General features: G+C 48.2%; 1 protein-coding gene across 1 annotated transcript in view; it reads left to right on the forward strand.

The window, feature by feature from the left end:
* LRP2 (LDL receptor related protein 2) overlaps positions 1 to 18,049 on the forward strand; it is a 224,269-nt gene that overhangs the window by 99,687 nt on the left and 106,533 nt on the right. The window contains exons 11-20 of the mRNA XM_048484475.1: positions 2,420 to 2,560; positions 4,109 to 4,390; positions 5,654 to 5,893; positions 6,457 to 6,576; positions 6,893 to 7,009; positions 10,029 to 10,406; positions 11,727 to 11,741; positions 13,019 to 13,267; positions 14,327 to 14,538; positions 16,964 to 17,148. Of these exons, the coding sequence (XP_048340432.1) occupies positions 2,420 to 2,560; positions 4,109 to 4,390; positions 5,654 to 5,893; positions 6,457 to 6,576; positions 6,893 to 7,009; positions 10,029 to 10,406; positions 11,727 to 11,741; positions 13,019 to 13,267; positions 14,327 to 14,538; positions 16,964 to 17,148 (1,939 nt within the window). The remainder of the gene's footprint in view (positions 1 to 2,419; positions 2,561 to 4,108; positions 4,391 to 5,653; positions 5,894 to 6,456; positions 6,577 to 6,892; positions 7,010 to 10,028; positions 10,407 to 11,726; positions 11,742 to 13,018; positions 13,268 to 14,326; positions 14,539 to 16,963; positions 17,149 to 18,049) is intronic.

Consider the following 18,049-nt stretch of genomic DNA (forward strand, 5'->3'; position numbering starts at 1 on the left):
CCCCCCCCCCCCCCCACCCCCCCCCCCCCCCACCCCCCCCCCCCCCCACCCCCCCCCCCCCCCACCCCCCCCCCCCCCCACCCCCCCCCCCCCCCACCCCCCCCCCCCCCCACCCCCCCCCCCCCCCACCCCCCCCCCCCCCCACCCCCCCCCCCCCCCACCCCCCCCCCCCCCCACCCCCCCCCCCCCCCACCCCCCCCCCCCCCCACCCCCCCCCCCCCCCACCCCCCCCCCCCCCCACCCCCCCCCCCCCCCACCCCCCCCCCCCCCCACCCCCCCCCCCCCCCACCCCCCCCCCCCCCCACCCCCCCCCCCCCCCACCCCCCCCCCCCCCCACCCCCCCCCCCCCCCACCCCCCCCCCCCCCCACCCCCCCCCCCCCCCACCCCCCCCCCCCCCCACCCCCCCCCCCCCCCACCCCCCCCCCCCCCCACCCCCCCCCCCCCCCACCCCCCCCCCCCCCCACCCCCCCCCCCCCCCACCCCCCCCCCCCCCCACCCCCCCCCCCCCCCACCCCCCCCCCCCCCCACCCCCCCCCCCCCCCACCCCCCCCCCCCCCCACCCCCCCCCCCCCCCACCCCCCCCCCCCCCCACCCCCCCCCCCCCCCACCCCCCCCCCCCCCCACCCCCCCCCCCCCCCACCCCCCCCCCCCCCCACCCCCCCCCCCCCCCACCCCCCCCCCCCCCCACCCCCCCCCCCCCCCACCCCCCCCCCCCCCCACCCCCCCCCCCCCCCACCCCCCCCCCCCCCCACCCCCCCCCCCCCCCACCCCCCCCCCCCCCCACCCCCCCCCCCCCCCACCCCCCCCCCCCCCCACCCCCCCCCCCCCCCACCCCCCCCCCCCCCCACCCCCCCCCCCCCCCACCCCCCCCCCCCCCCACCCCCCCCCCCCCCCACCCCCCCCCCCCCCCACCCCCCCCCCCCCCCACCCCCCCCCCCCCCCACCCCCCCCCCCCCCCACCCCCCCCCCCCCCCACCCCCCCCCCCCCCCACCCCCCCCCCCCCCCACCCCCCCCCCCCCCCACCCCCCCCCCCCCCCACCCCCCCCCCCCCCCACCCCCCCCCCCCCCCACCCCCCCCCCCCCCCACCCCCCCCCCCCCCCACCCCCCCCCCCCCCCACCCCCCCCCCCCCCCACCCCCCCCCCCCCCCACCCCCCCCCCCCCCCACCCCCCCCCCCCCCCACCCCCCCCCCCCCCCACCCCCCCCCCCCCCCACCCCCCCCCCCCCCCACCCCCCCCCCCCCCCACCCCCCCCCCCCCCCACCCCCCCCCCCCCCCACCCCCCCCCCCCCCCACCCCCCCCCCCCCCCACCCCCCCCCCCCCCCACCCCCCCCCCCCCCCACCCCCCCCCCCCCCCACCCCCCCCCCCCCCCACCCCCCCCCCCCCCCACCCCCCCCCCCCCCCACCCCCCCCCCCCCCCACCCCCCCCCCCCCCCACCCCCCCCCCCCCCCACCCCCCCCCCCCCCCACCCCCCCCCCCCCCCACCCCCCCCCCCCCCCACCCCCCCCCCCCCCCACCCCCCCCCCCCCCCACCCCCCCCCCCCCCCACCCCCCCCCCCCCCCACCCCCCCCCCCCCCCACCCCCCCCCCCCCCCACCCCCCCCCCCCCCCACCCCCCCCCCCCCCCACCCCCCCCCCCCCCCACCCCCCCCCCCCCCCACCCCCCCCCCCCCCCACCCCCCCCCCCCCCCACCCCCCCCCCCCCCCACCCCCCCCCCCCCCCACCCCCCCCCCCCCCCACCCCCCCCCCCCCCCACCCCCCCCCCCCCCCACCCCCCCCCCCCCCCACCCCCCCCCCCCCCCACCCCCCCCCCCCCCCACCCCCCCCCCCCCCCACCCCCCCCCCCCCCCACCCCCCCCCCCCCCCACCCCCCCCCCCCCCCACCCCCCCCCCCCCCCACCCCCCCCCCCCCCCACCCCCCCCCCCCCCCACCCCCCCCCCCCCCCACCCCCCCCCCCCCCCACCCCCCCCCCCCCCCACCCTGTTTGGGGCGAGTGTTTTTCTGGAGGTAGCTCATCCAGTTTCCGTGTTTTCCTTTTCTCCCCCTCGCCTTTCGTTTTCCTCCCCTTATATCACAGAAGTACCTTCAAATCCAGGTTTGTTATATAGTAAGAACTCCGACATGTGCAAGGAGTTTAGAATAAGAATTTTGATTTTTTAATTATGTTTGGTACCTGAGAACTTTGAGATTGCTTTCTGGCATTCCCATGGAATCAGAGGCGTAGCTCCAAGGGGGGGGGACTGCACACCGGGCGCGTGCCCCTGTGGGGGTGTGGCAGAGGCATGGCGTTCCGGGGCAGGATGGGGGTGGAGGACGCACCAGTGCACCGGGCGCCTTTTCCCCTTTGCTACTGGAATACTGACCTCTGCTAAATGTTACAATTTGTATTTGTGGTTGTTGTTGGGTTTTTTTGCAGGTTATGCATACTTCACTGATTGGAGACTCGGTGGAATAGTTCGAGTGCGAAAGACTGACGGAGGAGAAATGACAGTCATCAGGAGGGGAATCAATAACATTATGCATGTGAAGGCTTACAATGCTCATGCTCAAATAGGTAAGTGTGTCTAGCATTCAACCATCGAGATTGCATTTTACATTCTTTAGACCAGTGGTTCCCAAACTTATTTGGCCTACTGCCCCATTTCCAGAAAAAATATTACTTAGCGCCCCCTGGAAATTAATTTTTTTAAATTTTAATGGCAATTAAACAGAAAGATATATGTATTAATGTTTCTACCTGTGGCCATCACCGCCCCCCTGGATTGCTGCAGCACCCACCAGGGGGCGGTGGGCCCACTTTGGGAATCACTGCTTTAGACCCTTTTCAGGGCAGACCCTTTTCAAACTTAGAGTGAACCTTAGCAAAGTCATGGAGTAGAAGCTGCTATTTCTTACACAATCAATAATTCAGCCTTTTGTAGAAGAACAAAACTGTGTGTATTGATGTGCTATTGACTGGTTAACAAATAACCAGTAGATTAATCAATAACCAGTACAGAGACTGATAGTTCGTTTGTGAGAATGTAGCGAAATTTCTGTTAAACATTATAGATACAAGCCTAGATAGATACTAACTTTTAAATGGTTAGCAGTATTATATTAATATCGCTAGCAATAATATATAATGGTTATTAATATTTTACGTTTTGCCAGTTGAGCTTTTTAGCTGAAGAAATGTGTTTCAGCTCACTGTGTATTTTATAAGTATTATTGTGTTATCTTGTATATGCCAATAAAGGCCTTACTTACTTAGAGACTGATAGTAGACTTCAGCCCATGGGCCAGGGCTCTTCAGTGGGTCATGGAGCCATACCCACTGAGGCCGCTCAGTGCGAGTCTCCTACGCTGTTGGATTGAGGCCGTAGCGCAGATCAGTGACGATCAGTATGGGTGGTGAGGGAACAGCTTTGCTCCTGAACCCCTTGGCTGCTGAAGGATTTCTAGTCTTCATTGACTTGAAGCTAAGAGCTTTATTGATGGCCATCGAGGGATTGGTCTTGCTCGCGCTTGGAAGACTAGTGACTCTTGCTCTTGCTGTCGAGTGTGCCCTAAATGCCATTATGATTCTGACTGAGGATTTAGTCAGTGGGGGCATGTGGTGATTACTGCAGCTTCAGAGCGTCAAGAGGACCAGCACCTGCAGCAAAAAAGAGACACTGACTTTTCTCATTGTCCATCTGAGAAGCATAGGCATGAACTTTGTGAGAAGTCCACTGATTGCCTTGCCAATATGGATGGGGTCAATTGAATGTCTCTGTCCCTGATGCTCCATCCATTCTGCCCCTGGGCGAGTTAGTGACTGATCTAGTTGCCAGTTTGCCTTCAGGTGATTCTGGGTCACATACTGAACAGTTGGTCAGGATGGCAAAAGCTTTGACCCTTCCTGTTGTAACCCGCTCTGAGATGGTGGTAAAGGGAAGATAATAAATGTAAATAGAAATAGAAAGCATATTGCGGTGTGCATATTTCTGGGCAAGAGTGGATCTGATGTCCGCAACGTACGGAGTAATGTGTGGTGTCACGAATCTCGTTCCTTTTTCACAATTTGTAATAATTCCTTTATTATGAAAATTGAGTGCATTAATGCATTGTGTTTTTGAAGGCACGAATTACTGTAACAGAGCCACAAACCCAAATGGAGACTGCAGCCACTTCTGCTTCCCAGTTCCTAATTTTCAGAGGGTTTGTGGTTGTCCCTATGGGATGAAGTTGAGTTCTAACCAGCTGACCTGCGTGGAAGATCCATCCAATGAGCCTCCCACATTACAATGTGGTTCATACTCCTTTTCCTGTGGCAATGGCAGGTGTGTGCCCAGGTACTATCAGTGTGATGGTGTTAATGATTGCCATGACAACAGTGATGAACAAGACTGTGGAACTCAAAGTAAGTGATGCTTGTATCCGGAAGGCCAGTCTGTTTCCTTTTTTGAGGGAAGTGCTTAACTAGCAAAGTCATGCTTAATTGTGATAACAGTTGTGTTTCCGTGAGGTTTTTGCATAATTAAGCTCATTATCTATTGCATCATTACTTGAAATGGGTTTTTTTGGAGCTGACTGAATTGTAAAGATATTGCACCCATAGGATGGCTTTTGTAGTGATTAGGGCATAATTGTGAAAACTTGGAAATGAGGGTTGAGATACTTTCTACTGTATGAATAGGCATCCACTGGAATTATTTAATGTCTGTTGGGTGCCATCAGCACCAGTTGTTAGATTCTTGTCACTCAGTAGAACCAATCATTCTCATAAAGTGGTTTTTAACTAGTTTGGAATTGTAGTGGCACATTCTTGTGCCATAGCAGCGTCAACTTCCCAACCCAGAAAATGCCACATTGGGGCACACTGATCTAAGTAGGGCATACTTCAGATCCCATTTAAATTGGTTAGCCCTGATGAGAGAGTAACAATAGGTGTGGTTGTTCGAAAATTCTTTGCATAGCATGCAAGGAAGAATAAGAAGAGTTTCGATTTATATCCCCCCTTTCTCTCCTGTAGGAGGCTCAAAGGGGCTTACAATCTCCTTTCCCTTCCCCCCTCACAACAAACACCCTGTGAGGTGGGTAGGACTGAGAGAGCTCTGAAGAACTGTGACTAGCCCAAGATCACCCAGCTGGCGTGTGTGGGAGTGCACAGGCTAATCTGAATTCCCCAGATAAGCCTCCACAGCTCAAGCGGCAGAGCGGGGAATCAAACCCGGTTCCTCCAGATTAGAATGCACCTGCTCTTTTTTTTTAACAGAAATAATATATGTTTATTAACTATTTCAATCATTACAATAAACTCATTACATTCTATACAATCAAATCATCATATCATAATGTACAATTTGTAAAGTTAATACTTATACGGACTATACATATGAATATATAAATTATAGATGCATTAGCTTGAACAAATTTGAAACAAAGATCAAAAGAAGGAGCTATCTTGCTATTTAAAAAACAGAAAAAAACAAAAACCACCAAGTCTTATACAATAAGTCCAATATTCCATAAAATATATACATTATAAATGTCAACAACATTTCACAAATCAATTATATTCCCTTATTTATTTAAATATTTTATTAACAAGCCATACGCCACTGCTGGTTGTCCTTTGCAGTCATAAGTAGACAAACATCTCTTCATTCTATTTCTTTCTCAGACAATACTTGCTCTACATCAGCCTTTACCTGTAGAAACGGTCAGTGCATCCCCAGGCGGTGGCAATGTGATAAGCATAGTGACTGTCTCGACGGTAGTGATGAACTGCACTGCCCCACACAGGGCCCCGCTTCATGTCCTGCGGCCTTGTTCACTTGCGATAACGGCAAGTGTATCCCCAGAATCTGGTTGTGTGATACAGACAATGACTGCGGCGATGGATCAGATGAAAAGAACTGCAGTAAGTTCCCTGCTTGCTGGGGGTAAAGTGTAGATGACTGGCAAACCACCCCGTAAGCAGTTTGCCTAGTAAACGTCATGGTGGGACTTCACCTCATAGGTCAGTAATAAACTGTTGCTTTGCGCGGGGAACAGCCTTTACCCTTTAAAGTACTGGAACTGTATTCTGTTTTGTCATTATTGGGAATCTGCTTTTTCTCCCCTAATCCCAAAGTTATTCATCTTAGATGTATACTAGTTGTTTCGTTTTAACAGTTACATCACGTGTTTTGAACCACAAAGATTCTCAATGTGGATGCTTCTGTTGTACAGCTTTTACAGTGTAAACCTATGCAGAATTATTCTAAGCCCACTGAAATGAATGGGCATAAACTGGAGTAACTGTTTTTGGGATTGTGCCTTGAGTCTTCTTGAAAAAGGTGGGGTGTAAATGTAATGGGATAAATAAATAAAATAAGAGGCTTTGGTCTGTAACATTTTGCACAGTATCGTAATCCAACAAATCAAAATAAATCAAAACAACAGAGACTTATTTTAATCTGGAGTATTATTTTGTCTTTGTAGCTGTCACTGAAACTTGTGAGCCTGGTCAGTTTCAGTGTCCTGATCACCGGTGCATCGATCCGTTTTATGTCTGTGATGGGGACAGGGACTGTGTCGATGGAACAGATGAACAAGATTGCAGTTAAGTATCATTCCCTCAACCTCATCTCTGCTCACCCGCTTCAGATAAATTGGGAGAGGCCTTTGCACTCTTTTTGCTCAGCCCATTGCTGTCTCAGCGTGTGGGAATAAAATGAGATAAAAGTGAAATAACTGGCCGGGAGTTACAAAGAGTGGTGAGAGAAATAGTGTCGAATGTGCTGAACCTGTAGGATAATGCTGGATGTACACCATATTCTGTGTATGGTGTATACCATATTCTCACTCTGTATCAGACCTACTGAGAAGCTGATTAGAAGTTTGTCTCTATATGAGATGCCTTTTTTTTAAATTGCAGCATACAACTGTACTTCCTCTCAGTTTAAATGTGCAAGCGGAGACCAGTGCATCAATAACTATTTCCAATGTGATGGTGTCTTTGACTGCAATGATCACTCAGATGAGGCAGACTGTCGTAAGTATGCTGTAATAACAGAAAAGTTACCTTTTTATTAATGAATTCCATGAGTTGAAAATGCCATTTGCAAGCAAGGTGATGTTTGTCTGCAGACACTCAAACTGATGCTTACAAAGTAGTCCTGGCTTGATGTGAACAAACGAATATGAGGGCCTTTCTTCTCTTTTGCCCCTTCGCTTGTTTACATAATGATATTGGATAAGCCTTGGGTTTCCAACCTTGGTTGGGTCTGTGGGTATTTTTTTAAGGAGAGTTATACTCTGTTCCACAGAAAGATGATAGGGTGGTATATCCTCCATCAGAGAACAAAATATGCTGGACCTTCTTTGTTGGAGAATGCTTCTCCTGGGTCCTAGTTCCTACCAAGCCCTGTTCCCTGCATTTGTCGGAGAGTAAAAATACATTTTGATATAAACGCTCTTGTATCAAAGTACCATGTTCAGTAATGCACAAAAAATGGTTTTGACAAAGGCAGCACAAAAAAATGAGTGATAATCCTCATATTCGTTCAGCATAATATTCTAATATGGAAGCATACACTTTTCTCTACTGCTGCATCACAACTGACTGAACTTTAATCTTTCTGTGGAATGGAGTATAATAGGTGCAACCACAAAATGGCTGCTGTGTGAGCTGGAGCCAGTCTCAAAAAAAAATGGTGAGAATTTTCAAACCAAGCTTTATCCTATGATGGAGGCAGCTATTTCTAAATGGAGCAGCAGTGGTGTAGTGGCTAAGAGCAGTGGCTAAGAGCAGGTGCACTCTGATCTGGAGGAAACGGGTTTGATTCCCAGCTCTGCCGCTTGAGTTGTGGAGGCTTCTCTGGGGAATTCAGATTAGCCTGTACACTCCCACACACACCAGCTGGGTGACCTTGGGCTAGTCACAGCTTTTCGGAGCTCTCTCAGCCTCACCTACCTCACAGGGTGTTTGTTGTGAGGGGGGAAGGGCAAGGAGATTGTAAGCCCCTTTGAGTCTCCTACAGGAGAGAAAGGGGGGATATAAATCCAAACTCCTCCTCCTCCTCCTCTTCTTCTTCTTCCTCTTCTTCTTCTTCTTCTTCTTCTTCTTCTTCTTCTTCTTCTTCTTCTTCTTCTTCTTCTTCTTCTTCTTCTTCTTCTTCTTCTTCTTCTTCCTCTTCCTCTTCCTCTTCCTCTTCTTCTTCTTATACCCTGGTGAACCAAAAGGTGTAACTCCTGGGCTGATCAGAAGCACTTTCTGCCCCAGTGAAGTGGAGAAACCTCAGGACATACAAGATTTGAAAAGTGACTTACAAAATGCACAAATCTGTGGAGTGAATCCTCACTATCCTGGGCAAAGAGCCAGAGCCACCACCAGCCCCTCTGAACTAACCCTTAGCTGAGTGGCTAGGTCTCCAGCCTTCTGAGTATTCATCAAGACGTCAACCTGCAATGTGGGGCACTTGCAAATTGAGTTCCAAAAACTATTACTTTGGTAGCTATAGGCCAAGGTATTGTGTTCAGATTGAGGCTCCAAAAATCTAAACACCACCAATGTAGGATACTTAATAAGGTTTATTAAAAGAAATGAACAAAGGAAATGAACAAAAAAAATAAAATTAGTGCAAAAATAGGGAAGAAAACAATGACACTAAGCAGCTAACCTAAATTACTTAGGTGTTAGTCCTCTGTTCCAGATGTTACCTTGCCAGTCTGAAGATACAGAGTTCAGGTAAAACTCCCAATATCCCAAAGCCCAGAGTGAGTGTTCCGGCCACACAAAGCCCAACCTGTGGTCAAAAGATTGTCAGGTCACGCCATTCTCGGCTTGGCATCTTGCATGTCCGCATCAGGGCCACAGCTGGCCAAGCCATTATTGCTCAAGGCTATGGAGGCCTCCTTCGCTTGCATGTAAGCTCAATAGAGCTTAACTGTTCTCTCTTATCTGCCTTCCTCCGAAGGAGGGGACCGCCTGTCTTAGAACAATGCTCTGTTCACACAAGTCTTTATTATGCTTATATTATGGGAATGTGAGGGAGGGGGGGATCAGGGGATGAGCTATGTTGTACCTTACAGATATATATCAGAGGTCAGAGAGCCAAACTTTAGTTTTGGCTATCTGAACCTCGGGCTGACACAGTTCCAGTAAAGCTCTTGAAATGTTCCTGAGTCTTTGCTTGCTGACTGGAGTGGCACACCTTAACAAAGGTGCCTATAAGTGTCAAACTAGAATGAATAGTCTTTCTTTATGCCAGACTGCCACAGCACACCTGATGTTGTTTGACCAATCAAGTGTTTTGCTAAGACGTGTGGCTGTGTACCTCTGCAGCTGACATGTATTTGCAATCAAGTGACTTTCCCATGACCAGGATCCTTGCACTAATGAGATGGAATGTAAACGCAAAACTCCTTGAAGCCCCCAGATCCATGACCTCAGTTACACCTGTGTCTGACTAGTCTCATCCCATACCACCCCTCCCCCCAACGCTGCAAGTCATCATGTCATTTACTTCCCAGAGAGGGCTCTCAGCAATTTAACAAAGCCCAAAAGCATGAACCAAACTCTAGAAAGAGCAAGAAACAACTAAACAAGGTCATCTCCTTGACAGTATTTGGAGTTGACGTGGGACAAAAAAAAAATGCTGATGGCTTGGAGATGGCAGGGAAAGTGTGTGTGTAGGTGTGTGTGTGTGTGGCAACACAAGGAAGGTGTAGGGATTTGGAGCCAGTGCTGGTGAGGACAGGAGGAAGAAATCAGTTTCTCCTTTCTAATTCATCACAGGTCTCCCCCTCTTGGTTAACTTCTAAAGCTTTGTGGCCAGTCATATTCAACATTATGCTCATTAGGATGCTGTGGGTTTTCTGGGTTGTATGGCTGTGTTCCAGTAGTATTTTCTCCTGACGTTTTACCTGCATCTGTGTCTGCCAGCAGCCATACAACCCAGTGATTGGTTGTATCCTAGTGATTCCGGCCATGCATGCCTTCGACAATACATTGTTCTCATTTTTATCTACATGCTAATTCTGTCCTGCCTGCTTGATATCTCCCTTTTCAGCCACAAGGCCTACAGGGATGTGTCACCAGAATGAATTTCAGTGCCAGTCCGATGGTAACTGTATCCCGGCTACCTGGGAATGTGATGGACACCCTGACTGCGCTGATAGCTCGGATGAACATCACAGGTGTCCTCCCAGGACTTGTCCTCCTTCTCTTTTCCGCTGTGATAATGGAAACTGTGTCTATCGGGCTTGGATCTGCGATGGAGACAATGATTGCAGGGACATGAGCGATGAGAGAGATTGTCCCACTCCGCCATTCCGGTGTCCCAGCTGGCAGTGGCAGTGCCCAGGCCACAGCGTTTGTGTCAATCTGAGCAGAGTGTGTGACAACCTTTCAGATTGTCCCAATGGAGCTGATGAATCACCTCTCTGCAGTGAGTTACCATTTTGCATGTATGGAGACATACAAAAGCTAGCCTACCCTGTTTCCCCAAAAATAAGCCCTATCCCGAAAATAAGCCCTCGCATGATTTTTCGGGATTTTTGGAGGATGCTTGAAATATAAGCCCTACTCCAAAAATAAGCCCTAGTTACAGATTCCCCGGTGCAACTCATCTGGTCACGTGGGGGGTGCAAAATCATAGGGGGAAAAAAATAAGACATCCCCTGAAAATAAGCCCTAAAGCATCTTTTGTAGCAAAAATTAATATAAGACCCTGTCTTATTTTCGGGGAAACACGGTAGTATGGTGATTGGCGTGTTAGACTATCTATCATCTGGGAGTTTGAATCCCCACAATGCCATGGAAGGTCGCTGAGTGACTTTGGCCCAGTCATTCTCTCTGAGCCTACTCTACACCACAGGGTTCTTGTTGTGAAGAGAAAATGGAGGGAAAAATGATGGTGTATACCATGTTGGGTTGCTACTGATAAGAAAAAAACAACAGGATATCTAATAAACCAATAAAACCGTGGATATTATTGTAGTTTAGGCCAGAGAAGACTAGGTTCAAAATCTCAGTATGTGCCCATCAGCGTGTTTCAGATTAAACCTACCTCATGGGATGGTTGTGAGGACAAACTGGAAAGATCCAGAAATGCCACTTTTTATTCTCTGAAGGAAGCTCATAGAAACTGAAATAAACAGAAACAATGAAGTGGCCTACGAAACGGAAATGGAATCCATCAGTTCTGTCCTGTGCTTTGGTAACTGTATGCTTCGTAGCCCAACAGTGAGAACAAGCTTGCTGAAACATTACTGGCAGTGGTGGGATCCAAATAATTTAACAGCCGGTTCCGGTGGTGGGATTCAAATCATTTAACAACTGGTTGTTTACAAGCACCATTTTAACAACCGTTTCTGCCGAAGTGGTCCTGAATCCCACCACTGATTACTGGTCTTTTGCAAGTTGCAAAAAGCCATTTTCAGGAATTCATTGAATACATGTGTGATTTGAATGCTATGCTTCAGATAACTTCATTAAATTTTGAATCTACACGCTTATGCCTTTAAACGCCATTTTAAATTAATGATTTGAGACTGTAACTTAATCAGTAGCCGCTTTCAATGTAAAATTAAATTTTGTTCAGTCTTTAATATTTTCTTCCGTATTCCTAACTTTTATCTGATTTTAATCTTAAAATTTACGAGGGGCCTGAAACGGCGTTTGTGCTGATTACTATCCGTGTTGATTTACACTTAATTCTAACCTTTCTTTCTTTCCTCCTTTTTTTCTAATCAATGCACATTCTCAGATGAGCCTCAGCCAGGTATGATCATAAACCATATTGGACGCATGTTGCTATGGCGAAATTTCAGGTCACATTTGTTAAAAACCTAGGGCTTGTTTGCGGAAGCAGGGATCCCTGACCTGGTGTCAGAGATCGATTTACTCAGGTTTGTTTTTCTAAACCAGTGGTTCACAACCTGGGGGTTGGGACCCCTTTGGGGGTCGAACGACCCTTTCACAGAGGTCACCTAAGACTCTCTGCATCAGTGTTCTCCATCTGTAAAATTGATAAATTTTAGGGTTGGGGGTCACCACAACATGAGGAACTGTATTAAAGGGTCGCGGCATTAGGAAGGTTGAGAACCACTGTTCTAAAGCAACAACCTTGATTGAGTTTGTTGCGAAGGGAGTCCAGACTGAGGCCCTTTCCGCACCTGCAGAATAATGCACTTTCAATCCGCTTTCACCATGGTTTGAAAATGGATTTTGCTATTCCGCACAGTAAAATCCAGCTGCAAAATGGATTGAAAATGGATTGAAAGTGCATTATTCTGCATGTGCGGAAGGGACCTGAGTTTTGGCCACTCAAGTACTAATTTGCGATATCCAAAGATTAATGTCTGTTTGAAAGGATTGCGAATTTGTATCTTTCTATAGTATCCAGTCTATTCATTCTGGTTGGTTGAAGAATTCATTGGCTAGCGGGCACAATTGCTAATTTTCCTCCGATTGGTTCCCTGTGCATGGAAGAAATGGGCTGGATTCAAGTCTTCCATTTAACGGGACAAGTCATCAGAACCGATTTGTACCGCTTTCCCCTCAAAGCTACTTCAAAGGATTCCGGAACCCTCAAGAATTCATTGGCATGGGGAGGGTGGGGGCATAAAAATAGGGAAGAGATCAATTCCGTGCAATCCCCCACCCCCATGCTACCTATTCTGGATGTATTCAGTGCACAGTCCTTTTTATTCATATCCTATTTCCCTGGCTAGCCTGAACTCATCAGATCACGGAAGATAAGCAGAGTCAGCCCTGGTTAATATTTGGATGGGAGACTATCAAGGAAATTCAGGGTTGTTGTGCAGGGGCAGATAGTGGCAAACCACTTCTGCTTGTTTTCTGACTTAAAAACCTTACAAGGTTACCATGTCGGCCATGGCTTGATGGCAGTTTCCCCCGCCATATTTTTGAACAAATGTAAACTTGAAGTAGAGCATCCCCTATTGCTTAGCATTTGTGGTTGCATTTTTTATACTTTAAGGGAGGTAAAAGTTTTGATAACAGCTAACCAAGCACCCTTCTCCCATTTGTTCAAAGACCAAGAGAGTTGCTCGGATAATAATGCTGGCTGCACACACGAATGCATTCAGGGACCTTTTGGAGCCCAGTGCTCCTGCCCATTTGGGTACCAGCTGGCCAATGACTCCAAGACGTGCGAAGATATCAATGAGTGTGATCCTCCAGGATTCTGCAGCCAATACTGCCACAACGAAAGAGGATCTTTTAGGTGTTACTGTGATGAAGGCTATGTGCTAGAAACCAATCAGAGGACTTGCAAAGTTGCAGGTAAGGAATACTAAATTAAAGATGTACAGGAGAGTGGAACTCGTGGATTTTGCATGCAGAAGGTCCAAGGTTCAATCGAGGGCATTTCAAGTTTTGAAAATTTCAGGTAAGAAGTACTAGGGATGAAGGTTCTTTTCCTAGAAAGTCTCTGAAAGCCAAGTAGACAGTGCTGAGCTTGACTTTTGGTAGTATCTTATGATCAGAAAGGGGCAAATCCAGTGGAGGCTCAGTTTTCGTCGGTTTCGGTTTTCGACGATTCTCTCTGTGAAAAAGTTGACTCGGTTTTCGTTGGTTTCTTTGGGTTTTGTCGGCGCGCGTGCGTTATTTTCGCAACGAAAACCGGGACCCATGCATTTGCATGGCTTGCCAATGGAAGTCTTGGTTTTCGTCGGTTTTGGTTTGCGCCAAGGTTTCCCGGACGGATTACCGACAAAAACCGAGGTTCCACTGTACACGAGCATGGTCTTCATTAGTTATGTAGCTGCCCCACTGTTTTTTACTTGTTCGATTGTAAGTTAATAGAATTTGCTTGTGATATTTTAAATTGTGGAGCAGGTTAGTACTTGCAACTATTTTGCAGATTTCGTTCAAGCACGTTTAAATATATCTTTTTTTAAAGTAAAGAGCAATATAAAATCCATATTTAAGCTGATGGAACTACTAAGATGGCACATTTTACCCAGTCACTTGAGTGGTTTAATTTGCTAAAAATGCTGTGCAGTGTAATTGTAGAGAGATGAAATTTCTCCAATGACTGGCATCTTCTTTCCCTCTGGGTGGATTACAGCACTATAAATATGCCATGGAACCTCAGACTTTGCATCTAGTTAGCAAAGAATACATGCTGCTTAAGGCAAATGATCAGCTAGTATAACATCACAATCCTGTTTCCTCACAGAGCCTATTACAGGGATATTGCAGGAATGGAGTATGTGATTTCAGTTTTCAGAAATGGAGGCTCTTGCTAATCCATGTTAGGGATGTTATGAATGTGTTAAAGGAATTACTGATTCTGAATCAGTTGCAAATTACAGTGATTTCTGCTTGCGTCTTTTGCAGAGTCTGGGAATCTTCTCTTGTTAGTAGCAAGCCGTAACCAAATAGTTGCAGACAACATCACTTCTCATGCACAGCACATTTATTCTTTGGTTCGAGACGGCAGGAACATTGTAGCCATTGATTTCGATTCGGTGACGGGTCGAATCTTTTGGTCTGACGTCACGCAGGACAAAATCTGGACTGCATACCAGAATGGGACAGACAGAAAAGTAGTAAGTCTGTTATTGAAGGCGGGCTTATTCTCATTGCAGGACTGAACGGCACATATTCATTGATCTGTTGGAGTGATAAGGCCTGGACAGGGATATGCGAGATTTATTTGTTTGTTTGTTTGTTTATTTATTATTAAACTTATAGACCGCCCTCCCCCGGAGGGCTCAGGGCGGTTTACAACAACTACAAATAACCAATAAATAACAATCACAAATAATACAGTGGCACAATTTGTACCGGTACAAATTAAACTCGGCATTAAAATCTTAATATAAAATACAGATGGCATCTAATGGCTAAACTCTTCTAAAAAGGGACAACAAAGTCCCAACTGTTAAAAGGGAGAAAAAGGGGAAAAAGGGGAGGGGAGAGAAAGGGAGGAGGGAGGGAGGGGGTATCAGCGGCTGGCCTCCCCGAAAGCCCGGCGGAATAGCTCAGTCTTACAAGCCCTACAGAACTCATTAAGGTCCCGCAGGGCCCGGACAGTTGGTGGGAGATGTGACCAGGACCTAACTTTGCCTAGTCACATTCCAGTGCCAATACTCGTAAAAAAGTTTGTGCATGCTGTGGGAGATAAAGTTGAGAAAGAGGGATCCATTATGCCCTGAAGGGATCCCTCTCTCCTTCCTCACATGCAGAATAATGCACTTTCAACCTACTTTCAATGTACTTTGAAGCTGGATTTTACTGTGCAGAATAGCAAAATCCACTTGCAAACAATTGTGAGAGTGGATTGAAAGTGTATTATTTTGCATGTACGGAAGAGGCCTCTGTCACCCTCTTGCATATATATATTCCTGTGGGGCAGCGGACTGGTCTTCATACACAAGCATTGTCTTCACTTCTGATCCTGTTCTGTTGTCTTTAGAAATAATAACTTCAGGAGAGGGGCCGTGGCTTGGTAGAAGAACCTTTGCTTGACAGATGGTCCCAGGTTCAATCCTCAGCACCTTGCATAGGTGTCAAACTTGCGGCCCTCCAGATGTTATGGACTACAGTTCCCATAATCCCCTGCCAGCATGATGCTGGCAGGGGATGATGGGAACTGTAGTCCATAACATCTGGAGGGCCACGAGTTTGACACCTGTGAGTTAAAGCGTTCAGGTAGCGGATGACTTGAAAGACTCTGCCTGATCGCTGCTGCCAGTCTGAGTGGGCAGTAATGACCTTGGTGGACCGTCAAGGAGGTTCCATGTCTCCACATATTCCTGTAGAATGTTTGTGCGTGCCTGTGGACCATTAGATAAAGAACATGTAAAGAACATTAGATATAATATAGCAATCCTATTAACAGCATATTGCTTGATAGATTTCTGCCCTTGCTCTCCTTTTACATCTTGGGGCCTTTTAACATCAATAGGACACACTGTTCCCCCCTCCTCAGGAGGGTTTTTTAATGAGGGTTTTAATGCTGGACGCCAATAATAATTGTTCAGTATTTTGTCTCAAACGCTGTATTTTAAGGAGTTTTAGCATTTATGGTTAATGGAGCCTGTATTAGTTTTTTATAATTGGTATTCTGTTTATGTGCTCCATCTGTTTTGTTGTTGTATTTCATGTTGTGCACTGCCCAGAGCCCTTTGGGGGAGGGGCGGTATATAAGATTAATAATAAATGAATAAATAAAATGAAGAGCACCGTTTCAAAATGCATAGTCCCTGTTCATCATCATCGTTGTCGTTGTTATTGTTATTATTATATTATTTGGAGAGACCAGCCGCTGAGTGTGCCCCCCCATTACCCCCCCCCATTACTTTCTGGGTCTTCAATGTCATCAGGACCCATTACCTCCCCCCCCTCCTTTTTAGGAGGGTTAAGTTTAAGTTTTAGTTTAAGTAAGGTTTCGTGAGATGCCTTTTCTGGAAACAATTACTGTTTTAAGTGTGTTTATGGAAATTATATTCATGCTGATTTTATATATACTATTTTATGTTGTACACTGCCCAGAGCCCTTCGGGGATGGGGCGGTATGTTTGTTTGTTTGTTTGTTTGTTTAATCAATCAGTCAATCAATCAATCAATCAATCAATCAATCAATCAATCAATCAATCAATCAATCAATCAATCAATCAATCAATCAATCAATCAATCAATCGCCCTCCCCGGAGGGCTCAGGGCAGTGTACAACAAAATAACAGATAGAGCACAGTTAAAAAAATCAACAGCCATAAATAAATAATATAGGCCCTATTCACATTAAATACTAACCCTGTTAAAAACAGCATATCAAAAATCAGTATATAATAGATGGCAGCCAACAGTTAAAAACCTTCCCAGGAGGGGAACGGCAGGGTCCATCAATGTTATGACGGAGGGGGATGTTATGACAGTAAATGATAGCACTGCTTCTTTGAGTGTTTATACCCATTTGTAACTGCAAAGGGTTGCAGAAGTGTCAACTTGCTCTTTCATTGTTTTTGGCAGGTGTTTGACAGTGGTGTCACTGTAACAGAAAGCCTAGCGGTGGATTGGGTAGGCCGTAATCTATACTGGACAGACTTTGTCCTGGAAACGATTGAAGTCTCCAGACTTGACGGAAGCCACAGGACTGTTCTGATCAGTGAAAATATAACAAACCCAAGAGGGCTTGTTCTAGATCCCAGGATAGAGTAAGTGCTCTTTCCCTTTCCCTTCCTTCTGAAAACCCATAGTGTTATAATCAACTGAAATGTTGCTACTTTAGCAAGCAGTTGGTGGGTGTTGGAACTCTTGGAATAGTCCAGATGTCATGGCAAATCATGGCTTGCATCTTTAAAAACCGGGAGATAACTGTAGAGCACCAAACTACGTCCCAACTGGCTTGAAAATTATGGTTTGGCATTTCATCTGCAAACCAGAACTTCAGACTGGGATTAAGTGTGTCAGTGTGGTTACGATGATTAACCATGGGATTGATCCTATTAACTGGGATTGATCCTATTAACTGGTGGCCTCCAAAATGGCTTATCCCAAGGACCTGGGGGATCCTTGTAGACAAAATGTCATGTGATGTGGATAGTTGTAGTGAAGGAATAGGAATTGGATGAAACTAATGGAAGAAGCTTGGGTGGGGGGGGGGGCAGACTCTAGACTTATTTATTTGGAACCAGCATTTATTAATCAAGCAGCATTTGACCTTGATTAGTGTACATCCCACATACACTTTATATGATTTGAAAAACCATCAGGAATTTCAAGTAGTTAATTTACATAAGGCTTGTGTGATCTTAGTCCAATTTATTCTACATATGATAGATCATAGTTTTGTTTATTTATTTAGTTTTTTATCCTTCCCCTCTCCTGAACGCACCTTAATTGGGTTTCCTGCTTCCTACCATGTTACTGTCAGCCAGATCCAAAACAACACCTATAGGTTTTTACCTCGGACTTGATTGGCAGGCTTTTGGAACTGAGATAGCTCCTGCCATGCCATTTCCAGCCAGCAGCAAGATGACCCCCAGTGGTATTATGGGGTTGTGGTATCTCAAGTGGCCTGTGGGTTTGATTGGGTGTTGAACCGGCTCTGAATAC

Source organism: Sphaerodactylus townsendi, linkage group LG02, assembly GCF_021028975.2.
Source record: "Sphaerodactylus townsendi isolate TG3544 linkage group LG02, MPM_Stown_v2.3, whole genome shotgun sequence".
Taxonomy (NCBI): domain Eukaryota; kingdom Metazoa; phylum Chordata; class Lepidosauria; order Squamata; family Sphaerodactylidae; genus Sphaerodactylus; species Sphaerodactylus townsendi.